This window comes from Typopeltis vanoorti, chromosome 12 (assembly GCF_054136105.1).
Source record: "Typopeltis vanoorti isolate ZY-2024b chromosome 12, IOZ_Tvanoo_1.0, whole genome shotgun sequence".
Lineage (NCBI taxonomy): Eukaryota > Metazoa > Arthropoda > Arachnida > Uropygi > Thelyphonidae > Typopeltis > Typopeltis vanoorti.
The window spans coordinates 131226898-131254846 of NC_143560.1; the positions used below are offsets into that span (position 1 = coordinate 131226898).

At 38.2% G+C, this 27949-nt stretch overlaps 1 protein-coding gene across 1 annotated transcript in view; it reads left to right on the top strand.

Moving 5' to 3' along the window:
- The window catches only part of LOC150101230 (MAM and LDL-receptor class A domain-containing protein 2-like), a 1363156-nt gene that overhangs the window by 89677 nt on the left and 1245530 nt on the right, over positions 1–27949 (top strand). The window contains exons 7-8 of the mRNA XM_090402193.1: positions 3140–3316; positions 21396–21491. Coding sequence (XP_090258319.1) covers positions 3140–3316; positions 21396–21491 — 273 coding nt within the window. The remainder of the gene's footprint in view (positions 1–3139; positions 3317–21395; positions 21492–27949) is intronic.

Below are 27949 nucleotides of genomic sequence, written 5' to 3' on the forward strand. Positions count from 1 at the left end.
TTTGTTGTCTCTCCCTCCAGTTGTTGAAGTGATCATGAGGGTGATTACTTGGGTGGTGGCCACCAGTCATATGAGGATTTCTGTGAGAAAGGGATATATATATATATATATATATATGGAACTATAAGACTGGTGATTTTGACAAGGTCAGGAGACAACTTGCAGATATATCATTGAATTGAAAAGCAAGGAGATCAATGCCGCTTGGAATCCATTCAGGAATTGTCTGCTAGACAATGTTTGAATGCATTTCAAATGTCAGGAGGTTGAATAAGGTGGGTGTATAACAGATAAATGAAAAGGAGAAGCATGCAATTTGGAAGAAGGTATTATGAAGGCAGCATAAGATGAGTGGTGGTGATAGTTGGTTGCAAGAAGAGAACAAAGAGCAAGCAAGAGTGGTAATTCGTTTGTAAGGTTAGCAAAAGTGCAGTATGATCAGTGATTAGCTAATGAGGCTAAAAGGAATCCTCAGGAGTTTTTTATTTATTTATTTATTTATTTATTTATTTTTAGTAATATATGTGACAAGTTGAAAAAAAGGATGATACTGGTTGGAGAGAATGGTAGAATGATAAATATTGAGGAGGAAATATTGATATACACTAGAGATGTTAATTAATCAGTTCATAAAGGTATTTCTTCCTCATGAAAGTGACATCATGCAGAACTTAAGAGCAGTAGGAAAGGAGGAGAAGCCACTGTTCGTGAATGAACAGGAGGTGTATGCAAAATCGAATAAACTTGATATCAATAAAGCCTTAGGGCTTGGTGATTTATCACTGCATGTCTTGAAGGAATGTTCCAGGTGGTTATGAGCAACTTTATCTTACCTCTTTAACTTAAGTCTTAGATTTGCATAAGCTGCAAAGGAGTGGAAAGAGGACAAGATTGATCTGCTTCATAAAAGGAGTAACTTATAAGGCTTCAAATTACAATCTGTAATTTGTCTGAAGCTGTGTTAAAGATGTCATAGAGGCTAGTGAGATCCCAGATTCAGAAGTGGGTTGATAAGAACAGCATTGTCTTTGATGGACATCAAGGGTTTGCTAAAGGAAGATCGTGTTTTAGCAATCTTCTCACTTACTGTGACAAGGTGACAAGTGCATTGGACAAAGTTGTGAGAGAATCTAAATATACATGGTGGTATATTTAGATTTTGGCAAAGTCTTTGATAGATTGCAATATATCAAGCTGGTAAGTAAACTGGAAGATGGGGGTTGGATATTAGATTAGTGCATGGATTGAAGATTGGCTGTCTGATAGGTATCCGCAAGTTGTGTATGGGGGGAAACAATATTGTGGAGGAGGATATTGCTCTCACATACAGAGAATATCTACGTTACCACACGTGTGCCCTATTGGTATGTTTTGGGATTGCTGTTTAATTTTTATGATATTTTTATAATTTTTATGTAAATGATATTGAGAAGGGTGATACACAGTTGTTTGACGATTATACAAAGTTGGGAAGAACTATGTGGATTGCAATGAATGTTGTAACCTTGCAAGAGGACTTGAATAGATTTTCTGTATGGGAAAATGCATGGGACTGTCATTTTAACATAGCAAAGTTAAAGGTTTCAAAGTTTGGAAGCACAGATTGGATGCAAGATATAAGATTGGCGGGTCTTTCTTAGAGGAGGTGAAGGAGATGTAGATCTGGGGGGAGAGGGGTGTTGGTGGATAAGGAGCTGAAATTTGGGGAGAAGACACAATATTACTTTCTTTCCAGTCTCTTGGGACCTGTGCTGTTTTAAGACTAATAACTGCCAACTGCTACTGCTAACTCCCTGGAACATTCCCTCAGGACATGTTGTGATGTATCATCAAATCCAATTGCCTAATTGACACCAGACTCATTTCTTTCCTCATATATCTCCTGCTCACTCACAATTAAGCCATCCTCTCTATTTCCTCTACATTTGAGATTCTCATGATTTCACCCTGATGAGGATGAAATGCCTTATAAATTGATCACTGAATACCTCGAATGTCTTCTGCAGCAGTTCCATTCTACTATTTTCATCCATTAACATCATCTTACTACAATTATTCTTCCATCTACTTGCCACATATCTAAAAAAAATTAGCAAATCAAGCCAAGAAACTCTATAGAGTTTCTTAGCTTGATTTGCTAATTTCTGCTCATATTTAGTTTTGATATTCTTACCCACTGAGTCGCCTTCCTGGCCTGCTCTTTATATTCCCCATGTAATTGATTGCTAGTATTATTATCTTATGCTGCCTCCACAGTATGCTATGTCATGCTTAATCCCTTCATTCATCCATTTTACATCTACTTTGTTCATGCTTTTGATCTTCAGAATATATTTGTATATGTTTTAAATATCTTTGAGCCAGTTCCCACATAGCATTTATCTCCCTACTACTTAACAACTTATCCATGCTATCAGGGCCGGTCCAAGAGTATCTGATGCTCCTAGGCAAAGAAGATTTAGGCACCCCATACATTGTCTCTCTCTATATATTTTGTCATACTCACACAAGCACATGTACACCTACACATGTGGATATTTATAAAAATAATAAAAAAAGAAATAGAGAAAGGTGAAAATAATGTAGGATCATCGGTGAGCACCAGGACGGTTTGACTTATTTCAGTTTTTTATTAGTAATCAACGTTTTATTAATTTTTTTCGAAGGTTGTAATTTTTTCCTGAACTATGTAGCAAAATAAGGCATCCCAAAGTCTTAGCCCCTAGGCGATTGCCAAGGTTCGCCTAATGATAAAACTGGCCCTGCATGCTATAGCTCCAACCATTTCCTATGCTTTTCATAATCCTTTCTTCATAGAAATCTTCATATGGCTAGTCAAACAATCCAGTTGATCACTTCATGATCATTCTGAGCAAATTTTTTCTCATCAATCTCAGCAAAAGGGAAATGCGAAACCCAAACCCCACTCAAAATCAAATCCTCTGATTAATGATCTCTAACCAAACAGATAACAAGACTAGCTTTTATGTAGTTTTTTTTCACTAGAGTTCAGGCCAGTAGTCTTAATGGTTGACCAAATTAGTGATACTTTAAGCATATTGAGTATATGTTGGAACTTGTCTCTTTGTGTGCATGTGTACATGCTTGAATAACTATTTTCTCTCATTTTTCAATTCAGGAGAGTGTGACTTCTTAAATGACACGTGTGGATGGCAAAATACGATGATAGATTCATCTGCATGGACTAGAGTCAATGCCAAAGTGTTTTCTCAACTCCATAACAACAGTACTATTCCTGAAAAAGATACACATGGATCTGAGAAGGGATGGTTTTTAGTGACTTCTTCCAGTTCAGGTAAGCATTATGACCATAAGTAATGTATTCTGCTGTTTATCTGAATCTTTTTTAAAATTGAAATACAGTAATGATTTTTGTGATATCTCTGACATTTAGCAGGTGTTGTTGGCTTAGAAGATGGCATCATTTTACAGACCTTCATTGAGACTTTTGGCTCCATGAATTTGCACAGTCTTGAACCACAACACCTATAGTGTCATTCTTCTTTTGAAAACATTCAGCATTGGAGCATTCACTATTATTATTATTATCATTATTCAGGTCTCCATGAAGTCAAGAGACTCATTGCAGGAGGTCCTTCCTAGGAAACACAAATTCTATCATACCATGCTTTGAACTCATTGACCATTCTTGCTCTCACCACTCTATCAGACAATGTATTCCATGGTTTGATATTTTGTAACTTCCAAGGATGGCCCCTTGTCATAACTCCTTCTTGCTGCTCCACCAAGTGAAAGAATTCCCCAGTGTCCACCCTGTAACTGCCTCTCAACAGTTTAAAAGTCTTGATCATATCACCTCTCCTTCTTCTGTTCACCAAACTCTGCAATTCACATTCCCTCAGCCGATCCTCATAATTAATATTGTACAGTCCTGAAGCCATCTTAGTGATCCACCTCTGCATCCTCTCCACAGTTAATTTATTCCCTTCAAATCCTGGGTACCAAATTTGAGAGCAGTAGTCAAAGTGTGATCTCATCAGAGTCTTATACAACAGAATGATAACTCTTCAATCTCTGCAGGTCAGCATCCTTCTCAGTATTGCATCAATCCTCTGGGTTACCATCACTGTGTTTGCAATATGCCCCCTGAATTTCAGTTTTCTATTGATCATCACCTCCAGAGCTCTTGTCTCCCCTAGTTCCAACAGTACAGCTCCTCCATGCTATCCTCCCATCGATGTATCGCAAACTTCAAGACTTCACATTTTGCTGCATTAAACCGATACCCCAGTCATTTAACCATCTGTCTAGCTTATTAAAATCCTCTTGCAGGGCTACCACATCTGCACTATTACTTATAACCCTTCCCAGCTTCACATCATCTGCAAACAACTGAATATCCCATTGAAATCCATTGAAAATGTCATTGATATAAAGGTTAAACAATATAAGTCCCAATACTGAGCCCTGTGGAACCCTACTTCTAACCTTCTGCTTCCTTGATATTGCCCCACCATACACAACTCTCTGATACCTATCAGACAGCCAATCCTGAATCCAGTTGACTAACCTGACATCTAAACCCATGTGCTATAACTTAAATATCAGCTTATCATGTAGCACCCTATCAAATGCCTTTGAAAAATCCAAAAAAATGGTAGTATGCCTTTCCCCCATCAACTGCTTTTGTCACTTTATTATAAAAGGCAATCATATTACTTAAGCAAGATCACCCCTTAACAAATCCATGTTGACTCTCACAGATAACATTACCCTCATCTGCCCAATGCTGATAACATCCCTCACTAATTTCTCCAAGACCTTAACAACTTCTGAAGACACACAAACCGGCCTATAATTAGACACTTCCAGTCTATATGGCCCTTATGCAATGGCACTATCTTACCTTCCTTCCATTCCCTGGGCACCTTTCCCATAGCCAGACTTTTGTCACTTTAGCCAGGTCAAAGGAGCGGTCATTTCTTTAGCACATTCTCTCAAAACTTGTGGTGAAATACCATCCAGTCCCACACCTTTACTGACATCCAAAGTACTCAGTATTTGGAACACACTCTCCTCCTGCACCTCTCAACTTCCAACCTGCCCTATCCCTCTAGTACTAAAATTTACTCCTCCAGGATGAAATACTCCAATAAACAATTCCAGTGAACAATTCCACTAAGTCCTCTGCATCAGTCACTCTATTCCCATTTTTATCCCACAATGTCATTCTTCCACAATCGTTTCTCCTCCCATTGGCCACATATCTAAAAAATTGCCTAGGATTTTCTTTGGATCTTAGTGCCAATCTCTTCTAATATTCAAGATTTGCCTTCCTCATCAGCTTATACTGCTAGTCACTCTCCTGGCCTCTGTCTTATATTCTTCATGCATCTGTCCTCCACCCCTCCTGTTTGATATTGTTTGTCATCCACTTTACACCAAATTATGTCCACTTCTTCACTCGTGGAATAAAGTTTATTATTGCTGCTAACAAATATTCCTTCACCATTTCCCAAGCACTAATGATATTCTGACCTTCCAATTCCGCCCTCCATGGAACTCACCCAAATAATCACTCGCCTTGTAATTCCACATATGTTCCCTTTTCTTTGATACTCCTGCATATAAATTTATCTTCCAAGTCAAAACTACATGGTCACTCTCTCCAACTGGTGGGAGAGATGTCATCTCAGTTATTATCAACTCTTCTGATGCTATGACTAAATCCAAAACTCTTGAACCTCTTGTTCCCTCTATTACATGTTGCCTAAGACATTTGTCCCTCAAGAATTCTAGAAAGTTCATTCCCTTATTGCTACATACATCCTCTTCTCCCCAATTTATACTGCTGTAGTTAAAATCTCCCATAACAAGCATTCTTCTTCCACTTGCAAAGCTCAACTTCCTAAACATCTGCTGCTCCACACCCTCTGTACTCCTTGGTTTGTAGCAACACTCCTCTAAATAACCTGTCCTGCCCACCTCTAATTCACACCATATGCTTTCAAAGACCATTAGTATCACTACCTTCCAAAGCTGCCACTCTTTGAAGACATAAGTCATCACTTATCATCATAAGCAGTACTCCACCATCTCGTGTTCCCTTCCTATCCTGCTGAAAAATGCTGTACTCTGCTACATCTATTCCTGTTATTATATCATCTTCCATTACCCACATCTCAGATATCCCAATAATGTTTGGCCAGGCTGATCAGTCAATGCCACCAATTAATCCTGGCATTAGTATAAAGCATAAAATTGTCACTGCTTGTATACTTATCATGATCCCTGCCAGTCCTCACTGGACTCAGTGTTACCTGATGTCAACCCTCTTCCCCCAAGCACCCATTACAGGCCTTCATTGAGACTTTTGACTTCACAGACATGCAGTGTCTCAAACTGCAAAACCTGTCATGTCATTCTGCCAGCTTGGCTGGCCTAGTGGTTAGCGTGTCTGCTCTCCAGTCAAGAGGCTGCAGGTTTGATTCTGGCCATGGGCATGGATGCTTGTGATTGTCTGTGGAAATACTAGTGGTGGTGATCGATGGTAGATGGCGTTGGTGTAGCTGCAGTCAGTTGGTGGATTGTGAGTAGTGGAAGCAGAGTTGTAGAGTGGATGCTCTCCCTCAATGAGTCTTTGGATTCCCTGGATGTGACAAATAATAATAATTTTTTCTTGTTCAGCATTGGAGCATTCACCAGCATGAAAGAGTTTCTATACTCAGACATGCAAGTTATGTATCCAAATTACACTCCAGCATGGATATTTGTTGTCTTTAAGTAGTTGATGATTTTTCTACCTGAGTGTGAGACTATTGCATTGCTTATTGTAAACTGAAGTGACTTAAAATAACTACTACTGTATGTTTAAATTATACTAAACCAGAAATTATATTCTTGATTTATTTCTTTATGCAAGTGTAAACAAACAAATGTTTGTGTCTGAAGTATCTTCATCACTATTATTTATTATTATTATTATTATTTAGGGGGTGCTTAAGGGTCAAAGCTGTATAACTGAGAGGAGACCTCCTCATAGCCTTTAAAGGAATGCAGAGAATCGACCAGGGCTTCTGACCTAATGTCCAATCCTCACCTTCTCGTGGTGCACCCTGTTGGGTATCTACTTTGATACTGAACGAACGAGGATGGGCTGGCAATTTGGGATTTAGCCGACCAAATTGTATTCTTATTGGTTAAACCAAAATAAAAAATGATGGTACAACATGACAAAATTTCATGCCGGCTGGGGCGTCGCCCGGTTAAACAAGGCCACCGTTGTTTTTGCCAGGGAACCAGGGCGAACAGCGAAAAGTCAGCTACTGGAACAAATCTGAAAACAAACCCCAACTCAACATCACCAGAGTTAAAGATCGGTACTATCAACGTAAGAAGCCTGAATGGCAAAGAAATGGAGCTAGCTAAGGAATTAGATAAGTACCAGATCGACATAATAGGGGTGATTGAAACAAAAAAGACCAAAACTGGTGAGATCTTTCTGAGCAATAAATACAAAATGTTATATTCAGGCAATGACAATCAAGGAAAAGAAGGAGTAGCCATAGTATTCAACACAAAATACGAGGCTAATCTTCTTGAATGGCAGTCAGTCTCAAGTAGAGTAATGTGGGCAAATATGAGAATGGGGAACTGGACAATGAGACTTATTTGTGCCTATGGTCCCACAGAAGGTTCTACTAAGGTAGAAGTGGAGGAATTTTTTGAGGCTTTAGAAAAAGCAACTGACACATTGAAAAAGGAAAAGTTGGTCCTTGTTGGGGATCTAAATAGTAGAGTAGGAAATGATTATGAGATATACAAAAATATTTTGGGAAAATTTGGAGAAAAGAGCAAAGCTAATAATAATGGCAAATATCTGTTGGATTTTTGCTCAGGACATGGACTGGTTATTACTAACACCATGTTCCAACATAAAAATGTGCACAAATTCACATGGAGAGAAGAGGCTAGGAATACGAAAAGTCTCATTGACTATGTTATTGTTGATAGTGATGTTTTCTCCCTGGTGCAGGACACCAGAGTGTACAGACGATTTGAAATTGGAAGTGATCACTATTTAGTCTTGAGCAGGATAAAATTGAATTTCATATTGAAAAGAATAACATGTAAGAAAGTTTTAAAGCGAATAAAAGTTGAGCAGCTCTCAGATGTGAACTGTAGACTAAAAAACAGAAAAATTATTGAAAAGAAAATGAAAGAGATTGAGAACAGGAATCAAACCTTGGAGATTCAGTGGCAAACTCTGAAGGAAACATTGATTGATTCTGCCAGAGAGGCATGTGGTGAGGTTGTGTGCAAGGATAAAAAAATCAGAACTCCCTGGTGGACACAGGAAGTTAAAGAGGCAGTGAAGGAAAAGAAGAAAGCATATCAAAAGTTCCTGTCAAATAAGTCAGCTTTTACTCTTACAGAATACAGAGACAAATGTAAGAAAGCTAAACAGTGTGTAAAACTAGCTAAACAAAAGTCATGGGAGGACTTTGGCAAGAATATAGAAAATAAATATCAAGAAGGTGGCAAAATATTCTGGAGGTTGTTGAAGAAGCTTAGGAATGGAGGAAAGAGTGCTGTAAAAGGAATTAGAGATGATAAAGGTGAAATGAAAACAGGAGAAAAAGATATCCTTGAAGTATGGAGTAATTACTTTGAAAAACTGCTAAATGAAACAAGCAGTGATGACAGCACAGTGATAAAAAACACTGACCAGGCATGCAGTCAGGAATACATATCCATACTTGAAGTAGAAAAAGCCATCAAAGGCTTGAAATGTGGAAAGGCAGCAGGAGTAGATGATATTCGACCAGAAATGCTGAAGTATGGTGGTATAAGAGTCTTACAGTGGCTGCACTGCATAGTTCAGCAAGCCTGGACAGAGGGACGAATTCCTGATGATTGGAGTAGAGCTCTCATAGTACCCATATATAAAAAGGGAAATAAAACTGAATGTGAGAATTACAGAGGTATTTCCCTACTGAGTGTTCCTGGCAAGATCTATGCAAGTATACTTGAGAAACGGTTGAGAAGAATTGTGGAAGAAAAGCTTGGTGAAGAACAAGCTGGATTCAGGCCAAATAGAGGCTGTCAGGATCAGATCTTCACTTTACGACAAATAGTCGAGAAAGCATGGGAATATAACAAAGATCTGTATTTAAGTTTTGTCGATTTGGAAAAGGCATATGACAAGGTACCAAGAGAGAAGCTATTCAATACGCTGCAGTTATATGGTGTGAATGGGGCATTATATCAAGCAATATTTAGTCTTTATTTGAGTTGTGAGTCAGCAGTTAGAATTGAAGGAAGTACAGGAAGATGGTTTAATGTTAAATCTGGTGTGAGACAAGGATGTGCATTATCCCCTCTGTTATTCATTATCTATATGGATCACATTATGAAGGAATGTGGTATTAAACCTGATATCAAAATTGGAGATGTTAATGTCAGCTCTTTGCTTTATGCAGATGATGTTATACTTCTAAATAAATCCGCTACAAGTCTGCAAGATTCTCTGACTAAATTGAATAGCTGTTGTAATCGATATGGTATGAAGGTCAGCAATAAAAAGACAAAGACAATGAAAATAGGCAGAATCATTGAAAATGTCAACTGTGTTGTGAATGGAGAACCTGTGGAACAAGTAAAACATTTCAGTTACTTAGGCACAATTTTTACTGAAGATGGTAAACTAAATATAGAAATAGACAACAGAATCAGCAAAGCTGGTATCGTGGGAAGTCAACTGAATAAATTCATATGGAATAAGAAAGAAATTAGTCGGAACACTAAATTAGCTGTATACAGGATTGTGTTCAAACCAATTTTAACTTATGGATCTGAGAGCTGGGTCAGAAGTAAAACACTTGACCAAAGACTAGAGACCACAGATATGAGAGTCCTGAGAAACATTATAGGCGTGAACAGATGGCATCAATGGCAATATCATATTAAATATGAGGATATTAGGAAAGAACTTGACATTGTCAGCATCCAGGAATGCGTTAGCAGAGCTAATCTCAGATGGTATGGTCACTTAAATAGAATAGGAGAGGAAAGATTAGCAAAACAAGTGTTCTCTACCAGGTTGGCAGGAAAATGACCCAGAGGAAGACCAAGATATAGGTGGATTGATACGGTACAAAGTGCCTTAGACGATAGAAATATTAGATCTGATAATGTTGGATTCTTGACAAGTAACAGACTGATTTGGAGGAAAATTGTAGATAGGAAGTTAGTAATGATGTAATTTTTTCATGTAGTACTGTCATATCCTATACACCCCTTGAGGGTACATGGCAGGAATTTGATGATGATGATGATTATTATTATTTAAACCTCCAAGGAGTCAAAAGACTCATCTCAGGAAGTCGTTCCTAGGAAACACAAGTTTATCAAGACTCATTGTGGGAGGAGGTCCCTCCTAGGGAACACAGTCTATCATACCACTCCTTAAATGCTTTTACTGTTCTCAATCTCACCACTCCATCAGGCAATGCATTCCATGGTTCAACCACCCTCCATGCAAAGAAACCACTCCTCACCCTCTTTCTCACAGTTTCCTTTCGTAACTTCCAGGGATGGCCCCTTGTCATGACCCTCTGTTCAACCAAGCGAAGGAACTCCCCAGTGTCAACCCTGTAACCACCTCTCAACAGTTTAAAAGTCTCTATCATATCGCCTCTCCTTCTTTTATCCACCAAACTCTGCAGTCCTCACTCTTTCAGCCGATCCTCATAACTAACATTGTACAATCCTGAAACTGTCTTTGTTATCCGTCTCTGTACCCTTTCCACAGTTAATTTATCCCCTTCAAATCCTGGGACCAGATCTGAGAACAGTAGTCTAAGTGTGGTCTGATCAGGGTCTTATGCAACTGAATGATTACTCTTTTATCTCTGTAGGTCAGCGGCCTTCTCATTACTGCAGCAATCCTCTGTGTTACCTTCACCACCTTTGCAATATATCCCTTAAATTTCCGATTTCTATCAATCATCAACCCCAGATCTCTTGTCTCCCCTACTTCCTGTAGTAATCTCCGCCAATAGAATATGCAGGGTCCCATCGATGTTTCCCAAACTTCAAAACCTTACATATTGCTGCATTAAACCGACATCCCCATTCATTTGCCCATCTGTCTAGCTTATTCAAATGACTACTACATCTGCACTATTACTAATACCCCTTCCCAGCTTCACATCATCTGCAAACAACTGAATATTCCCCTGCAATCCACTGACAATGTCATTGATATAAAGGTTAAACAATATAGGTTCCAGTACTGAGCCCTGTGGGACCCCACTTGTAACCCACTGCCTCCTTGAAACTGCTCCACCATACACAATTTCTCTGAAGCCTATTGGACAGCTAATCCTGAATCCATTGACCAACCTGACATCCAAACCCATGTGCTGCAACTTAAATATCAGCTTATCATGTGGCACCCTGTCAAATGCCTTTGCTAAATCCAAGAAAATGGCAGTATGTGCCTTTCCCTCATCTACTGCTTTTGTAACTTTATTATAAAAGGCTCCCATGTTACTAAAACAAGCACCAATTGTTTATATCTTACCAAAACATGGTATGAATGTAAATTTAAGAAATCCTGTGAGATTCTTATCAACCACCCTAATCTGAACAATAATGATGGTCTAAAAATCGCAAGCATGTGAAGGCATATATTCTACCCACAGAACCTTTCTCCCTAAGAGTTAACTATAAAGAGGACTGTAGATAATCCAGAATCTTAAATCTAATATAATAATTGTCATGTTAAATTAGGACAGCATTGTTACTGTAAGAAAACTATCTATATGAAATAATGTTTCTCTTATGTTATCTTAAATAGAATTTGGCTTTGATGTAGTTTCTAAATAATTAATGTTTTAATTTTATTTGTATTTTTTTTTTTATATATTATATATACTGCTCAAAACAATAATGGAATATTTTGGGTTTCTTGTAAATTATAAAGTTATAAAAATAATTTATAAATGTAACACTTTTATTTTATAATATTCTTAATATAGAACAGTGTAGAACATGCAACTGTTTACAAAATCATGTTAAAACTTGTTGAAATATGTCTTAGCCCTGTTAGCATCTTTGGGATATATGGCTTTTTGCTCTCCCTTCCCCAGTGCATAATTATCACTTCAATTGTAACCTTGTGTCACCTACCACCCATTATTTTGTTAAAAATGGCAGAGCAACATGATATCCTGGAATCCATGGATTATAGAGCCACTGGTCAAATGAAAGCTGGACATACGCAGCAAGTTGTTGCTCATGTGATTAATGTATCTCAAAGCATAATTTTTGCGACTTTGGAGTCGCTTTCTGGAGATGGGAAATGTTTGCTTAAGAACAAGTGCAAGGTTAGCGATCATCAACAACTCAAAGAGACAATCAGTATTTGTCATTACTTTCCAGAGGAAAAGAAACATTTAACGCAACACAACTTCGATGCGAACTTGCTGCAGCAACTGGGAGGTTGGCATCGACACAGACAGTTCGAAATCATATTCATGCCATAGGTTTATATGCTCGAAGACCAATGGTTTGCATTTCACTTACTGCAAATCACAAAACAGCCTGAAGAATTTGGGCACAGGAACACTACATTTGGACAAATGAGGATCGAGCTCGTATACTTTTTAGTGACGTGTCCAGGTTCAGTCTGCAACCAGATAGCCGATGTATCTTGATATGGCATGAAAGTTGAACGCGAAATAATCCATAGTTTGTTCGTGAAAGACCCCAACATTAATGTGGGAGTTTGATGGTATAAGTATAGGTGTGGCTGAAATAAATATAGGTGACCATACTGATCTCTATTTTATCAGAAACGGTTCCTTAACCGCCGAATGGTATCGTGATGAGATTTTGCAACCTATAGTTCATCCTTATGCTGTTGCAATTGGCCAAGAATTCATTTTTATTGATGACAATGCTCGTACATCACCATGCAACTTTGGTACAAGAGTGGTTTGAGGAAGACGGTATTGAATGAATGGACTGGCTTGCCTGTTCACCGGATTGTAATCCAATCGAACATGCCTGGGATGTTTTTGGTATGTGCATTTCTGCTCGACTGGTGCCACCGCGACCACTTCAAGAGTCGAAATTGCTCTTACAGAAGAGTGGAAAAAGATTATTATTATTATGTAATACCTCCAGGGAGTCCAAAGACTCATTGAGGGAGAGTGTGCCAACAGCATCGAACGATAAACTACTAACCGTGCTCAAACTTGCTTAACTTTTTGTGCGAGCCATTAGCAGCAGAGGCTCTAGTAATCGACCAACCCCAGAAGAAGTGTTTGATCATCTTAACTGGTACATTCAATCAAGATTGGCTGTTAATGGAAACTATACGCCCTATTAAAAATTAACAAAAGCATTTTTGGCTATTCTTGTTGTTATTCTTGTTAAAATTATTTCATGCTAAAATGTATAATTTGTTAACTTGTAATAAATATCGATTATTTAAACAATATCCCATCAGTTACACCCTATCCATAAGTAAGAAATATTTATTCATGTATAAAGTACCCAATAGTTATAATTATTTGCAGAAATTTATAATTATCCGACAAGAACTAAAATATCCCCTAATTGCTTTGAGCAGTGTGTGTGTGTGTGTAATATTTTTTTTTTTATATAGTATATTTTCACCAGAGGTCATGCCAGTAGAATTACTGGCGATCAAATCATTGTTTTTTAGCTTACTGTGTGAAATGTAACTCAGCTTGTCCTTGTATACTTGTATATATTTCAAATTATGACCTTAATATGAAGGTCAAGACATTGGGAAAATTAAAATAGTTATTTATTATTATTATTATTATCATTATCCAGGCCTCCATGGAGTCAGAAGCCTCATCGTGGGAGGCCATTTTTTAGGAAACACAAAGTTTATCATACCATTCCTTCTGAGTGTTGTAAAAAATCCATTAAGCCTCCAACATTATAATACCACTCATTGAACACATTGACCGTTCCAGCTCCACCACTCTCTCTCAGGCAATGCGTTCCAAGGTTCAACCACCTTGAATGCAAAGAAACCACTCCTCACCCTCTTGCGCACAGCCTCCTTTCGTATGGCCCCTTGTCATCGCTCTTTCTTGCCATTCCACCAAGTGAAAGACCTCTCCAATGTCTACCCTGTAATTGCCTCTCAACAGTTTAAAAATCTCGATCATGTCACCTCTCATTCTTCTATCCACCAAACTCTGCAGTCCACATTCTCTCAGTCGATCCTCATAACTAATATTGTACAGTCCTGAAACTATCTTTGTTATCTGCCTCTGTACCCTTTCCATAGTGAATTTATCCCCTTCAAATCCTGGGCACCAAATCTCAGAACAATAGTCTAAGTGTGGTCTGATCAGAGTCTTATACAATGGAATGATAACTCTTTTATTTCTGCAGGTTAGCATCCTTCTCGGTATTGCAGCAATCCTCTGAGTTACCCTCACCAATTTATAACATGGTTGTAAAGTCCATAATTTCTAAAATGAATGCTGACCACTGTGTAATACTAAAAGAAAGGATGAAGTTTTTTTCACTTTTAAAAGTGAATGTATGGTATTACACATTTTTATCATCTTAAAATTCAGTGAGTGCAGTAGTCAGCTGTCATCTCTGACTGTATTCAAACTTTCGCACCCATGTTCTTGGCTCTTTTGTAAAATTTATTTTGCAGTTTTTGAGGCCATGGGCACTTCCATCCATTGTTCTTTGGACTTCACAGAACCAGTCTGGTTCCTTAGCTGTTTCTTGTGTTAAATATGAGCCAGATTATTATTATTATATGACACCTCCAAGAAGTCCAAAGACTCGTTGAAAGGAGGGGCACCTACTCTACAGCTCATTCTAACCACAACTACACCAATGCCATCTACAGCCCACCACCACCACCAGATTGTGAGTATAAATTCTGGAACTCTAGTCTGTTGATAATGATTAGAATGGTTGTTGGCATCTTAAGCTCAATCTAAAGTCATTTGTCCATTTCATTTGCAAGAAGTCATAATAACTTCTGAATTGTACACACACCTTCTTGAATTCCCTAAGGAGTGGAAGGAGGGCAAGATTGTGCCACTTCATAAAGGAGGTGATAGAACTCAAGCATCAAACTATAGTCCTACTGTGTGGCAGGTGTTGTGGTTAAGTTTTTGGAGAAGCCTGTGAGAACTAGGCTCCAGAGTTGGGTTCACAACAATGGTATTATCTTTGATGGACAGCATGGATTTGCTAAAGGGAGGTCATGTTTTAGTAATCTACTTACTTATTACAATAAAGTGACTGCTTCCTTGGACAGAGGAGAAAGATACACAGTAATATACTTGGATTTTGCAAAACCTTTTGATAGAGTACCTCATGATAAATTGATAGTCAAACTAGAGTAGATGGGGTTGGATATTAGATTAGTGCATTGGATTGGAGACTGGCTATCTGATAGGTATCAACAAGTTGTGTATGGGGGAGCAATATCCAGGAAAAGGAAAGTCACTAATGGAGTGCCTCGGTGGTCTGTTTTGGTGCCATTACTGTTTAACTTGTATATTAGCGATATAGGTGAAGATTTTGATGGAGATATTCAGTTGTTTGCAGATGATGCAAAGTTTGGACGAACCATGAAGAGTAGTGAAGATGTTGTGGCCTTACATGAAGACTTGAATAAATTGAGTGATTGGGCATGGAAATGGGGATGCGAGTTCAATGTTGCAAAATGTAAGGTTTTAAAATTTGGAAAACACAGATGGGATGCAGAATTTATGCTTGATGAGGATATATTGTTGGAGGAGGTGGAGGAAATAAGAGATCTGGGAGTGATAGTGGATAAGGATCTGAAATTTAGGGGACACATAGCCAAAATTGTGAAGACAGCACAAAGACTTCTGGGAATGATGCAGAGGACACTGACATGTAGAAGTAGGGAGATTCTTGTTCCATTGTATAAGGATTTGATTAGGTCACACATGGACTATTGTGCCCAGATTTGGTCACGTGGTTTTCAGAAGGATGAAGAGATGTTGGAAAGGGTCCAAAGGCGATTGACTAAGGTAGTTTCTGACCTCTGGAATGTCAAGTATAAGGAAAGATTGAGAAGATGTAATTTGCAGAGTCTGGTGGACAGGAGGAAGAGGGGGAGATATGACAGAGACCTACAAGTTGGTAAAGAGTTGTTATATGATCAATGCTGGAGAAGTTCTACAGAAAATAGTGGGAGATCGGGGGAGAACTAGAGGTCATATCTGGAAACTGTACAAAGAGGGTGTGAGTTGGGGAGTGAGGGGCAGGTTTTTTCGTGCAGAGTTGTGAATGATTGGAATGCCTTGCCTGAGAGTGTGGTGTCTGTAAGGAGTTTGAATGTGTTCGAGTCACAGTATGATGAGCTGTGTGTGTGTGATAAAAGGACCTCCCAGATGAGTGTGTGACTCCATGAGGTCTTGTGGTGGTAATAATAATAAAGTGATAATAATAATAATTCTTTCCCACTAAGGATCAATAATTTAAAGTTAATAAAGGAATTCTAAATTCTAAGTTAAGATAAGAAATTAAAAAAAAGAGAAAAATAGAATAAATATAGTAACTAGCTTGTACTTACCTCTGGAGAATTCTCAAATCCAAAGTCACTAAAGGTAGAAGGAATAAGTCTCAATGAGTTGCCTGAGATGGATCTGTCACGATGCGATACCCATGTATTACAGTCACCATGTATACTGGTGGTTGAATTAATGCAGAAATCACATATTTCTCATATGCAACTAGTAAAAAGTGTATCAACTTATTATTAAAAGACGCTGGATTAGAAATCGTTATAGGGAGTTTCTCCAGTTTCCACTTGTTTCAAAATCAAATTAATCTTACCAAGAAGCTATATTCTTGTTTAATCCTTTATCCAAGTGTGGATCCTGCTTCCACTGATGAGACCTAATTAAAGTTTGCAATCAGTCTGTTTTGCGACCCTGCTATAATGCATAACAATATACCTTTCTTAAAGGAAGTGTACTTTGCATTATTGGATACTAAGGCAATTGATGTGAAGTCATTCTAGATACAAGTCATCTTCTATATATATGCCAGCCTGGTTAGCCAAGTGGTTGACATATCCACACTCACCAAATTGCTATGAATTTAAATCCCAGTATAGACATGGAAAGGAATATCATTAGGAGGGAGATGGATTTCATTGGCCTGTATGAGACCACTGTCCAGCTTAATGAAGGCCTTAAAGCGGCTTAAAAAAGTCCACTGTTTGGTCTCTAGAGCAAGGTTCCAGACTTAGTAAAAAAAATAAATTTTAAGAAAAAGTACAAAAAAATATATATATATATATAGGGTGTTTCAAAAAGAATGACCCGATTTCAAATAATTATATTTAATAATGAAAATGCAGTATAGTTACAAAATAAATTACCAACAATGAAGTAAGACCTAAAGTTTCACTCACCACAATTACAAATGCTCAATGTGCCCTCCACCTGCTACACAGACAACATCAAGCCGATAGCTGAATTCATCGCAAATGCGTCTGAGAGTATCTTCTGTCACAGAATTTACTGCGGCCTTGATTCTGGTTCTGAGCTCATCCAAGTCAGAGGGTAATGGACGAACATAAATACAGTCTTTTACATATCCCCATAAAAAGAAGTTACAAAGTGTGATGTCTGGAGATCTTGGAGGCCAAGAGTGTAGTGCCAAGTCGTGGGGTCCCGTGTGTCCAATCCAATGCTGAGGCACTGTTTCATTTAGAAACCGACGAACTTGGAGGTTCCAATGTGGTGGTCTTACTGAAAAATGTAATCTTCAGATTCTTCATTCAGCTGTGGAAGTAGCCAGTCCTGCAGCATTTCAAGATAGGAGTTCCCATAACAGTATTTTCCTCAAAAAAGAAAGGGCCATAAACCTTTCTTACAGAAACCGCACAAAAATCATTAAGTTTTGGTGAATCACATTCATGTTGTACAATTTCATGTAGATTCTCAAATCCCCATAAGTGAACATTGTGGCGCGAAACTTTACCGCTTAGATGAAAGGTTGCTTCATCACTAAATATCAACCTTTGTAGGAAGGTGTCTTCCTCCATGTCCTCTAACAGATTAGCACAAAAATCTGTTTACAAAAAAACCCTGGGCCAAGGCCGTTCACATGGTACAAGTCGCATTCATTTGTGGTTCGTGGTTGCAGAGATATACAATTTTCAGATCGGGACATTCTCTTTGAAATACTCTGTATATAATTTTTTTTTGTACTTTTTCTTAAAATTTATTTTTAAGAAATATATATATATAATAATAATAATATATATATATATACAGGGTGTTCGGGATAAATTTGACAGTTTCGTAAGGAAAAAGAAAATCTTCTGTATCTATTAAATTTAATGAATTGACAAAAAAACATTACAGGCAGAGTTAATTACAATACTATCAACAAGATTTACTCAAAATAACCACCATTAGCATCGATCACAGCTTCAATTCTGCTTCGGAACCTCGAACAAGCTGATGCTACAGTCTCCCTGGGAAGGGCCGCAAAAACTGTTTTAATTTTATCCATTAACTGGGCTTTTGTATTACTGGAAGTGCGATTGGTGTCTTTTTCAACTGCGCCCCATACAAAATAATCCATGGGGTTAAGGTCTGGGGAGTTTGGAGGCCAAACATTTGGACTGGTGAAGTCGTAGAAATTTTCAGACAACCATTTTTGACTTTTCCCAGAGGTGTGGCAAGGGGCCGAATCCTGCTGCCATACATACGGCCTACCATTGGCTACCCTTGTTATCCAAGGCTTGACTACAGTTAGCAATTCCACGAACAAAGCCCGAATTCCAATGCCAGGGTTCTTCAACACCTGTTCCTGCAGATTTGCGAGGAATTCTGCTGTACGAACGCAATCAGATCGTCTGCTAGGGATCTTTCTTCTTGCTACATCCTCGTAGTCACCATTGCAAGTCTCTAGTTCATGCCTGATTGTTTTTACTGTATTCAGGGAGCATTGGGCAGCAGTCGTAATATCCTTATTTTGATGGCGGGCACGAATCATCATGATACAAGTTATTCTCTTCCATGATTCAGGTGGGTTCCAGCTATCCATCCTTTCTGACATCTTGTATATGAATGAAGAAGGGTCCAAACTTTTAAATGAAGAGAAGTGTGTGTTAATACATGTAACTTACGGAAAAATATAATTAATTATAAATATGTCAAATTTATCCCGAACACCCTGTATATATATATATATATTATTAATATTATTAAATGACACCTCCAGGGAGTCCAAGGACTCATCGAGGGAGGGCACCCACTCCACAACTCTCCGTCTCTATCATTCAATCCAACTACAACCAACTGTTCTACTTTCATCATCGACAACCACCACTAGTATTTTCACAGACAATCACAAAAATCCATGCCCACAGCAGGATTCGAACCCACAGCCTTTTGGCTGGAGAGCAGATACGCTAACCACTCGGCCAACCAGCCTGGCAAATAAATAATATATATACAAATATATATATTATTTCATAGAGAGAGAAAGAGAGATTAATGATTAAAAGAAGCCATTCCTGGAACTATATAAGTTGGATGTGAGCAAGAAAGTGAGAAGCAGAGTCTTGGCATTAAGAGTGGTTACTTGGTAGAATGCATTATCTGAGAGTGTTTCAATCATTGACAAACTTTAAAGATGATTGGTATAAAAACAAGAATATATTGCAGCTAATTTAAAAGGGTTTTTCTTCTGGAAACTTGGGTTTTTCATCCTGATACACAGACAAAAAAAAAATTGTGGAGGTGGGCAGTAGATGGCATTGTTGTAGATGATGGAGATGGATGGAAGTGGCTGAGATAGAGAGTATTAGAGTAAGTGCCCCCCCTTGATCAGTCTTTGTACTCCTTGAAGGTGTCACAAAATAATAAAAAAAAAAGATTATTATTATTATTATTAGGTGACACCTCCAGGGAGTCCAAAGACTCATCGAGGGAAGGCACCTGCTCTACAACAACTGTCTGTCTCCATCACTCAATTCACCAACTACAATGAACTGCAGCTGCACCAACTCCATCTACCACTACTAGTAATTTCTCAGACAGTCACAAACATCCATGCTCTGAACCAGCAGCCTTTTGGCTGGAGAGTGGATACACTAATCACTCGGCCAATGAGCCTGGCTGTATATAATAATAAATAGCTGGCCATTTATAATAATAAATAAATATTTTATGCGTTTTGCTGTTGTGAATTAAACTACAGAATTACAGATGACCAAATGATTTTAATAAATGAGGTAATTAAATTTTAATCAAAGGTACCAAACATAAGCATATTAATGTGGGATATCAGAACAAAGATACAGAAGGATAATAATATTTCGATATCTATTAATTGGACTAATTGGTAACTACTCAATATATAACTCACATAAATTAATCACCTTACCGGCCATTATGGATTAAATACGCATCCTCGTATGCTTCGTATCCATCATATATTTCAATGTAATATCAATAGTATTGCAATTTTAATATGCACTTCGCATCCATGATAACCTTGACATCTATAGATGTCTTGGTTGGTAGCGTCGTTAAAGATACCAAGAAATTATATACTTGGTTTAATCCTTTATCCAAGTGTAAGCAAGCAAAGTTTGCACCTGAAATATTTTCAGGGCTGGGACAACTTGTATATAGAAGCTAATGACTTCATGTCTCTTGCCTTAGAATACCATAATGCAAAGCACATATCCTTGGGTACATGTATAATGCTATGCATTATGGGAAGGGTCATGACCCAGACTGGTTTCGACCTTAATTCATATCTCATCAGTGGGAGCCAGGCCCTCTTGGTCTGGCTCCCACTGATGAGCCCTCAATAAAAGACTTCAGGCGCAAACTTTATTTGCTTACACTTGGATAAAGGATTAAACCAAGTATATACTTTTTTGGTATCTTTAATTTATAGTGTAACCAAAACTTCCAACAGTATAGCTAACTTGCTAATTTTTTTTTTACTGAGTAGGTGAATCTGTAGCTGTGAGGCAGTTTTTCTTTTGATGTTCTATTGATTCCCTCTTACAAATGTTAAATCGACCTCCCTCGATGAGTCTTTTGACTCCTTGGAGGCCTGAATAATAATAATAATAATAACATTTAACAAATTGTGTTGTGGTGTTACATAAAATGGTTATGCAAAGAATAAGACAAATGCCACTCAGGATGGATTTATGTCTCCTAATGGAAGATGATGATTATGATAATAATATGCTTTTCATATTTTCATTCTAAGAATAAATCAATCCATTTATTATTGTTTATTATTAGAACAGTGACTTATCATTGTGACAATTAAATCATAGAATCTCAGATTTATTTCTTCTTTTTTACAACCAGCCATCTCTTCCACATCTGTAATAGTCACACCTAATCTACAACAAATGGCACATTCTTGTCGTGTTCACTTTTTTTATCATTTTGGAGCAGATTATGGTAAGTTGTGTTTAAACTAATAATTTTAATAATTTATAATAATTTTATAAATTTAATAATTTATAAAGCAGATATTCGTATTTTTATTATTATTATTTTCACTATTCTTTATTATTATTATTATTATTATTATTATTATTGTCTTGTCATGTCATCTCCTTCCAGGAGGTTGACTACCATGAGCTTCCACCATGTATGGTTTTGTGCTTCTCTTGTACGGCTCATGTATGGTTTTGTGCTTCTCTTGTACGGCTCATGTATGGTTTTTGCATTCTTCATAGGATAAAAATTTCCAGTCTTCTTCTTTTTTCCTTGTATCATTCCTTCTAGAAGTGTTTTTTGTAGGGATTCATGCCTTAGTATGTGACCAAGGTAGATGGTTCTTAATGGTTTTCAAGAGTCCTATCTTCTCCAGTCATCTCTAATATTTCTAAATTAGTTTTTTTGGCAGTCAATGGGACTCTAAGAATTCTTCTGAGGATCAACATCTCAAAGGCTTTTAGTTTATTTACACAATATTTTGATATTGTCCAGGTTTCTGCTCCATAGGGGAAATTTTGGCACTGGCAGAGCCGAAAGCAGTCAAATATTTGCAGCAGTAGATGCAGGTAAAAAGGATTATACAAATTTTACTGTGCATGCATACGTGAGAGCAGAGCCACCAATTCCACTTAAAAAAATTATTATTTTTCAGGCAGTTATTCAAATGACTGACGAATTGTGCTCAATATGCATCCTACCTTGCCTCAGCATGCTTTACTTATTAAGTTGTTTTACCTTAAATAGTGCAATGCCGTAGCAGCCCTTCAGGAATTTAGAAGGCTTCATAACCTGCATACAGGTCCTATATCAGCTGTATCATTGAGAGATATGATTAAGAAGTTTGAAGAAACTGGATCACTTGGAGTTAGACCTGGCAGAGGACAGAAAGCAGTGCAAGAAGACAGTAACAGACGCTACTGCGGTGTTCGACGACAGAGGGACCAGTACTGGTCCAAGCGCTCGTGCCATAGCTCGCAAACTTGATATGGCTTATGGTACAGTCCGGTAAAATGCTTCACTTCTATCCATATAAGTTCAGTCGTGTGCAAGCACTAACTACCCCAGATTATGATAAGCGCATGACCTTTGTGCTAATGTTTCTTGCCCTAATGGAGGTTGACAATGACTGGACTTGGAGAATATTGTGGGATGATGAGGCTCATTTTTATCTGAATGGGTTGGTCAACACTTACAACTGCAGAATTTGGTCATCTGAACTTCCCTAAGCAATCCAGCAAGTACCACTGTATTCTCTAAAGGTGTGGTGTGGCTTCACAGCTGATTTCATAATAGGGCCATACTTTTTTCAGCATATTACCCCTACAGTTCCTGTTACCTGCTCCATTACTGGAGAAATTTATTGACAAATGCTGGAAAATTTTGTCATTCCTGCATTGCACAACCAGACTTTTATTCAAGAGCCAGGTCAAATGAGTTGTCAGTTCTTTAGCACATTCTCTTAAAACCCGTGGTGAAATACCATCCGGTCTCGCAGCTTTACTGGTATCCAGCATACTCAGTATTTGAACAAACTCTCCTCTTGCACCTCTAATCTCTGAACTTGCCCTCTCCCTCTAGTTATAAAACCTTCTTCTCCAGGATGAAATACTCCAATAAAGTGCTCATTGAACAACTCCACTATGTCCTCTGCATCAGTCACTATTCCCATTTTTATCCCACAGTGTCATTCTTCCACAATCCTTTCTCCTCCTACTTTCGCCACATAGCTAAAAAATTCCCCAGGATTTTCTTTGGATCTTAGTGGCAATCTCTTTTCATATTCCAGTTTTGCCTTCCTCACAATTCTAGTCACTCTCCTAGCCTGGGTCTTATATTCTTTGTGTATCTGCCCTCCACCCACTCTCCTTATATCTCTTCCATAATCTTTTTTCAACTGCTGTTCCTGTTTGATATTGTTTGTCATCTGCTTTCCTCTTCTTCACTCGTGGAATACAGCTTACTATTGCTCCTAACAAATATCCTTTAAGAATATCCCAAGCACTAATGATATCCTGGCCTTCCAATTCTGCCTTCCATGGAACTGCCCCTAGTTGATACCTAACACTATTATAATCACCTGCCTTATAATTCCACATGTGTTCATTTTCTTTGATACACCAGCATGTCTATTCATCTTCCAAGTAAAAACCCCATGGTCACTTTCTCTAACTGGTGGGAGAGATGTCATCTCACTTATTATCAGCTCTTCTAATGCTATGACCAAATCCAAAACTCTTGAATCTCTTGTTCCCTCTATTACATGTTGCCTAAGACATTTGTCCCTCAAGAATTCTAGAAATTCCATCTCCTTATTACTACATGCAGTTTCCTCTTCCCAGCACTTGCCAAGCTTAACTGCCTAAACATCTCCTGCTCCCCTCCCTCTTTGCTCCCTGGTTTATAGCAACACCCCAATAAATATCCTGTCTTGACCACTTTTACCTCACACCATATGCTTTCAAAACCATTAGTGTTACTGCCTTGCAAAGTCTCCACTTTTAGTGGACATAAGTCATCACTTATCATAAGCAGTACTCCACCACCACGTTTTATTTCAGATACTCCTGGCATTAGTATAGAGCATAAAAATGTCACTGCTTCTATACCTGTCATTGTCCCCTCTTGACCTCACTGTACTACTCAATGTTACCTGATGTCGTCCTCCTTCCCCCAGGCATCCATTCCCACAAGAGGCTACCCCTGCTACCATCCACCCTGGGAATTCAAGTTTCCCTGCACTGACACACTGACTCATTCATAAAACAGCAATCTCTCCAGATGCCTTCGTCCTTCCTCAATCAAATGCAAGTGGCCTCTTGCATACAGTTCCCCTCTGTCCACAAACATCCTCCAAGCATCCACATATTCCAATCCTCTCTTCTGACACATTCTGCATATTATGCTATTCAGTATTACTGCTCTACTGCTTAACTCGTCACTATCATACCTGGGCAACACACACACAATCTTACCTCTCTGTGTTTTCTTTTGCACAACCTCAAGCAAGAATCTTAGATCTCTTGCCACCCGATTTACATTGTCTCTCAAGTCATTCGTGCCCACAATCATTACATCTATCCTTTCTTCCCTCTTAATTGCCATAGCCACATTTTTTATCATCCTTCCAGGCAAACACATCTCTGGCATCCCATCTTGCACACCTTCAATCATCGAGTCTCCATACATCTCATCTCTAACCATTCTGTTTTTTGATTGCTCAACTGCATCCCTCTCTCTCTCTCTCTCTCTCCTCTAACCCTTTCTCTCTGTGTTTCCCTACTTTCCTGGCATCGCTTTATCCCTGGTTCCAGCACTCCTTCTCATTTCCTCTCTCTGACTGCTTCCATTCTCCCCTCCTCTATCATTCCCATAACTCTCTCTCACAACCTCTCTTCTGCTGTTTCTATTCTCTCCTCTTCTAGCATTCCCATACCTCTCTCTCATTCCATCCCTCCCACTGTTTCTATACTCTCCTCTTCTGTCATTTCCAACCTCTCTGTCATTCCCTCTCTCCTACTGCTTCTATTCTCTCCTCTTCTATCATTCTCAAAACTTTCTATCTCTCACTCCTGCTCTGTGAAAGACATTCCACCTCCTCTTTCATCTCATCTATCCTATCCTTCTCTGCAGGTTAGTCACTCTTACTTGCCACTCATTTACCCAATCAAACAATCTCCGAGAACTTCACAGTCATTCAAGGCCTTCCACATCCCAGACTCTTATTTTCTCATTCATATTTTGCTTGTCATTCTCTCCTATCACACTACTTGTCTGCAGACATTCATTTCCCATCCCTGAAGCAACTAGGTTAGTTACTGAAATGTCTAATTCATTGATTTCCTCCTACTGCCTGCATTTTGTGCATATACGCACCCCCCCCTTCTCTTACCCACCACATATCCAATTCCTGGAAAGCATACATGCTGCAAACACTGCATTCCATAAATTCGTTTATTATGTTACGTATAATAGTGTTCTTAAATGGCAGAGGACTTGGTGGCATGCTATTTGTGATTGCAGATGCGTCTGCCATCATTCCCTAGTCTGGGTAGTGACCCCACCCATAATGTATTGCAGTATACATCTCTTACTTTAAATTTTAGACAACCTTTAGACTTGAACTACGTTGAACTAAGTTTGTGCCCAAGTGGCGTAGACTTAACTGTTTGCTTACTTGGGATTAGGAGTAAAATAACCAAGTTTATAAAATTACTTGGTAACCCTAATATATATATATATATATATATATATATATATATATATATATATATATATATATATATATATATATAAAAGCTATATTCAACTATACTAGATAGCGAAAACTTATTTGGCTTAATCCTTTATCCAAGTGTAAGCAAACAGAGTTTGCATCTGAAATATTTTCAGGACTGGGGAAACTCGTGGCAAAGGTGGTATAATTTCTCACCACTTGCCTTAGTATTCCATAATGCAAAACACATCTCCATGCGGACATGTATAATGCTATGCATTAAGGGAAGGGTCACTACCCAGACTGGTTTCGACCTTTATTGAGGTGCTGATTAAGTAAAGACCTCTCTAAAAATTAGGCAGTCCCCCAGACCACTTCCTACAAGTGACAGAAGGACCGCCCAACTCAGCGGTGGCTCCACTCAGTGACAGGCTCACCCCACCACCAATCAGAGCCATAATATCAGCGGTGGCCTCACTCAGAGATGGGCAAAAACCTACCCCCAATCAGAGTCTCTCACATCTCAGTGAAAGCAACCACTTCTGCCCAAAATCACATCAGCGGGAGCCAGGCCCAGAGGTGGTGGAAGTAATGGAGAAGTCAAATTTCCATATACAAGTTGACAAAAGTGTCACACCTTATTATTAAAATTCTCTGGATTAGAAATAAGTTGATGGTAGTTTTTTCACTTGGCTATGCTACCAATTATATATTTGGCTTAATCTTTTATCCAAGTGTAAGCAAACAAAGTTTGCACCTGAAGTATTTTCAGGACTGGGACAACTCATGACAAAGGTGGTATAACTTTTCATCACTTGCCTTAGTATCTGTATCCCATAATGCAACGCAGATCTCCTTGCGGACATGTGTATTGCTATGCATTAAGGGAAGGGTCACTACCCAGACTGATTTCAACCTTTATTGAGGTCTCATCAGTGGGAGCCAGACCCAGAGGTGGTAATACCTTTAGCAGGCAGTGAAAAAAAACTTCCATGAACTTATTTCTAATCCAGAGAATTTTAATAATAAAGTGTGGCACCTTTTGGCAACTCATATACAGAAATATGATCTCCATTACTTCCACCTTAGTATCACCACCTCTGGGTCTGGCTCCCATTGATGAGACCTCAATAAAGGTCGAAACCGTTCTGGGTAGTGACCCTTCCATTAATGCATAGCATTATACATGTCCACAAGGAGATGAGATACTAAGGCAAGTGATGAGAAGTTATACCACCTTTGCCACGAGTTTCCGCAGTCCTGAAAATACTTCAGTTGCAAACTTTGTTTGCTTACACTTGCATAAAGGATTAAGCCAAATGTATAATTGGCATTATCATTTTTCTTTTCTTTTTTTTATGTCAGTGGCTCATCTTCTATCTTATAAATAATAGATATTATCTCATATTTGCTATTATTTTGTTCTAGAACAACCACTTTTTGTTAATTTTAACTTAAGAATAGATAAATATTCATATGTTTGTTGTTTCTGAAGACTGGAATAGAAATGTTCCTATGCCTTGTAAACATTTGAACCTCAAGTGATGCTTAAAATAAAATAAAAAAAAATCAGAAGCAAGATAAATGAGTAGCTTTATTGTAAAACTAAATATGGTACAAAAACATATTATGGTCTTTCTACTATATTTGGTAGCAGTTATTGTAATTAGAGACAATTGTTATAACATTTCATAATAGAAACCCCTCCCCTCCTACAAACTCTCTGCTAACTGTATGCAAGAAAAATAAAACAGATTTCTTATAGCACTAAACATAGTAATTAAGATGCATAAGACTTGCTTATAATGCAGTCATTGGGTATACAGAAAGCACACAATTTATGTAAATCAAAAAGATGTATATGAGAATATATATATAAGTTGAAATCCTGGAGAATATATGGACCTCCTCCAGGCAATATACCTCACTGCAACAGCAACAATCCAACTTCACACAAATATCAATTGAAAAAGGTGTCAGACAAGAAGACTCTCTATCACCCCAAATCTTTACAGCAGTCTTTCAAGAAATATTTAATAATATAAACTGGACAAACCTTGGTATAAAAATTAATAACAGAAGCTTAGCACACCTAAGATATGCAGATGATATCGTAATTTTTGCAAACACTTCAGAAGACCTTAATATGCCGGCTTGGTTTGCTGAGTGGTTAGAGTATCCGCTCTCTAGCCAAAAGGCTGCG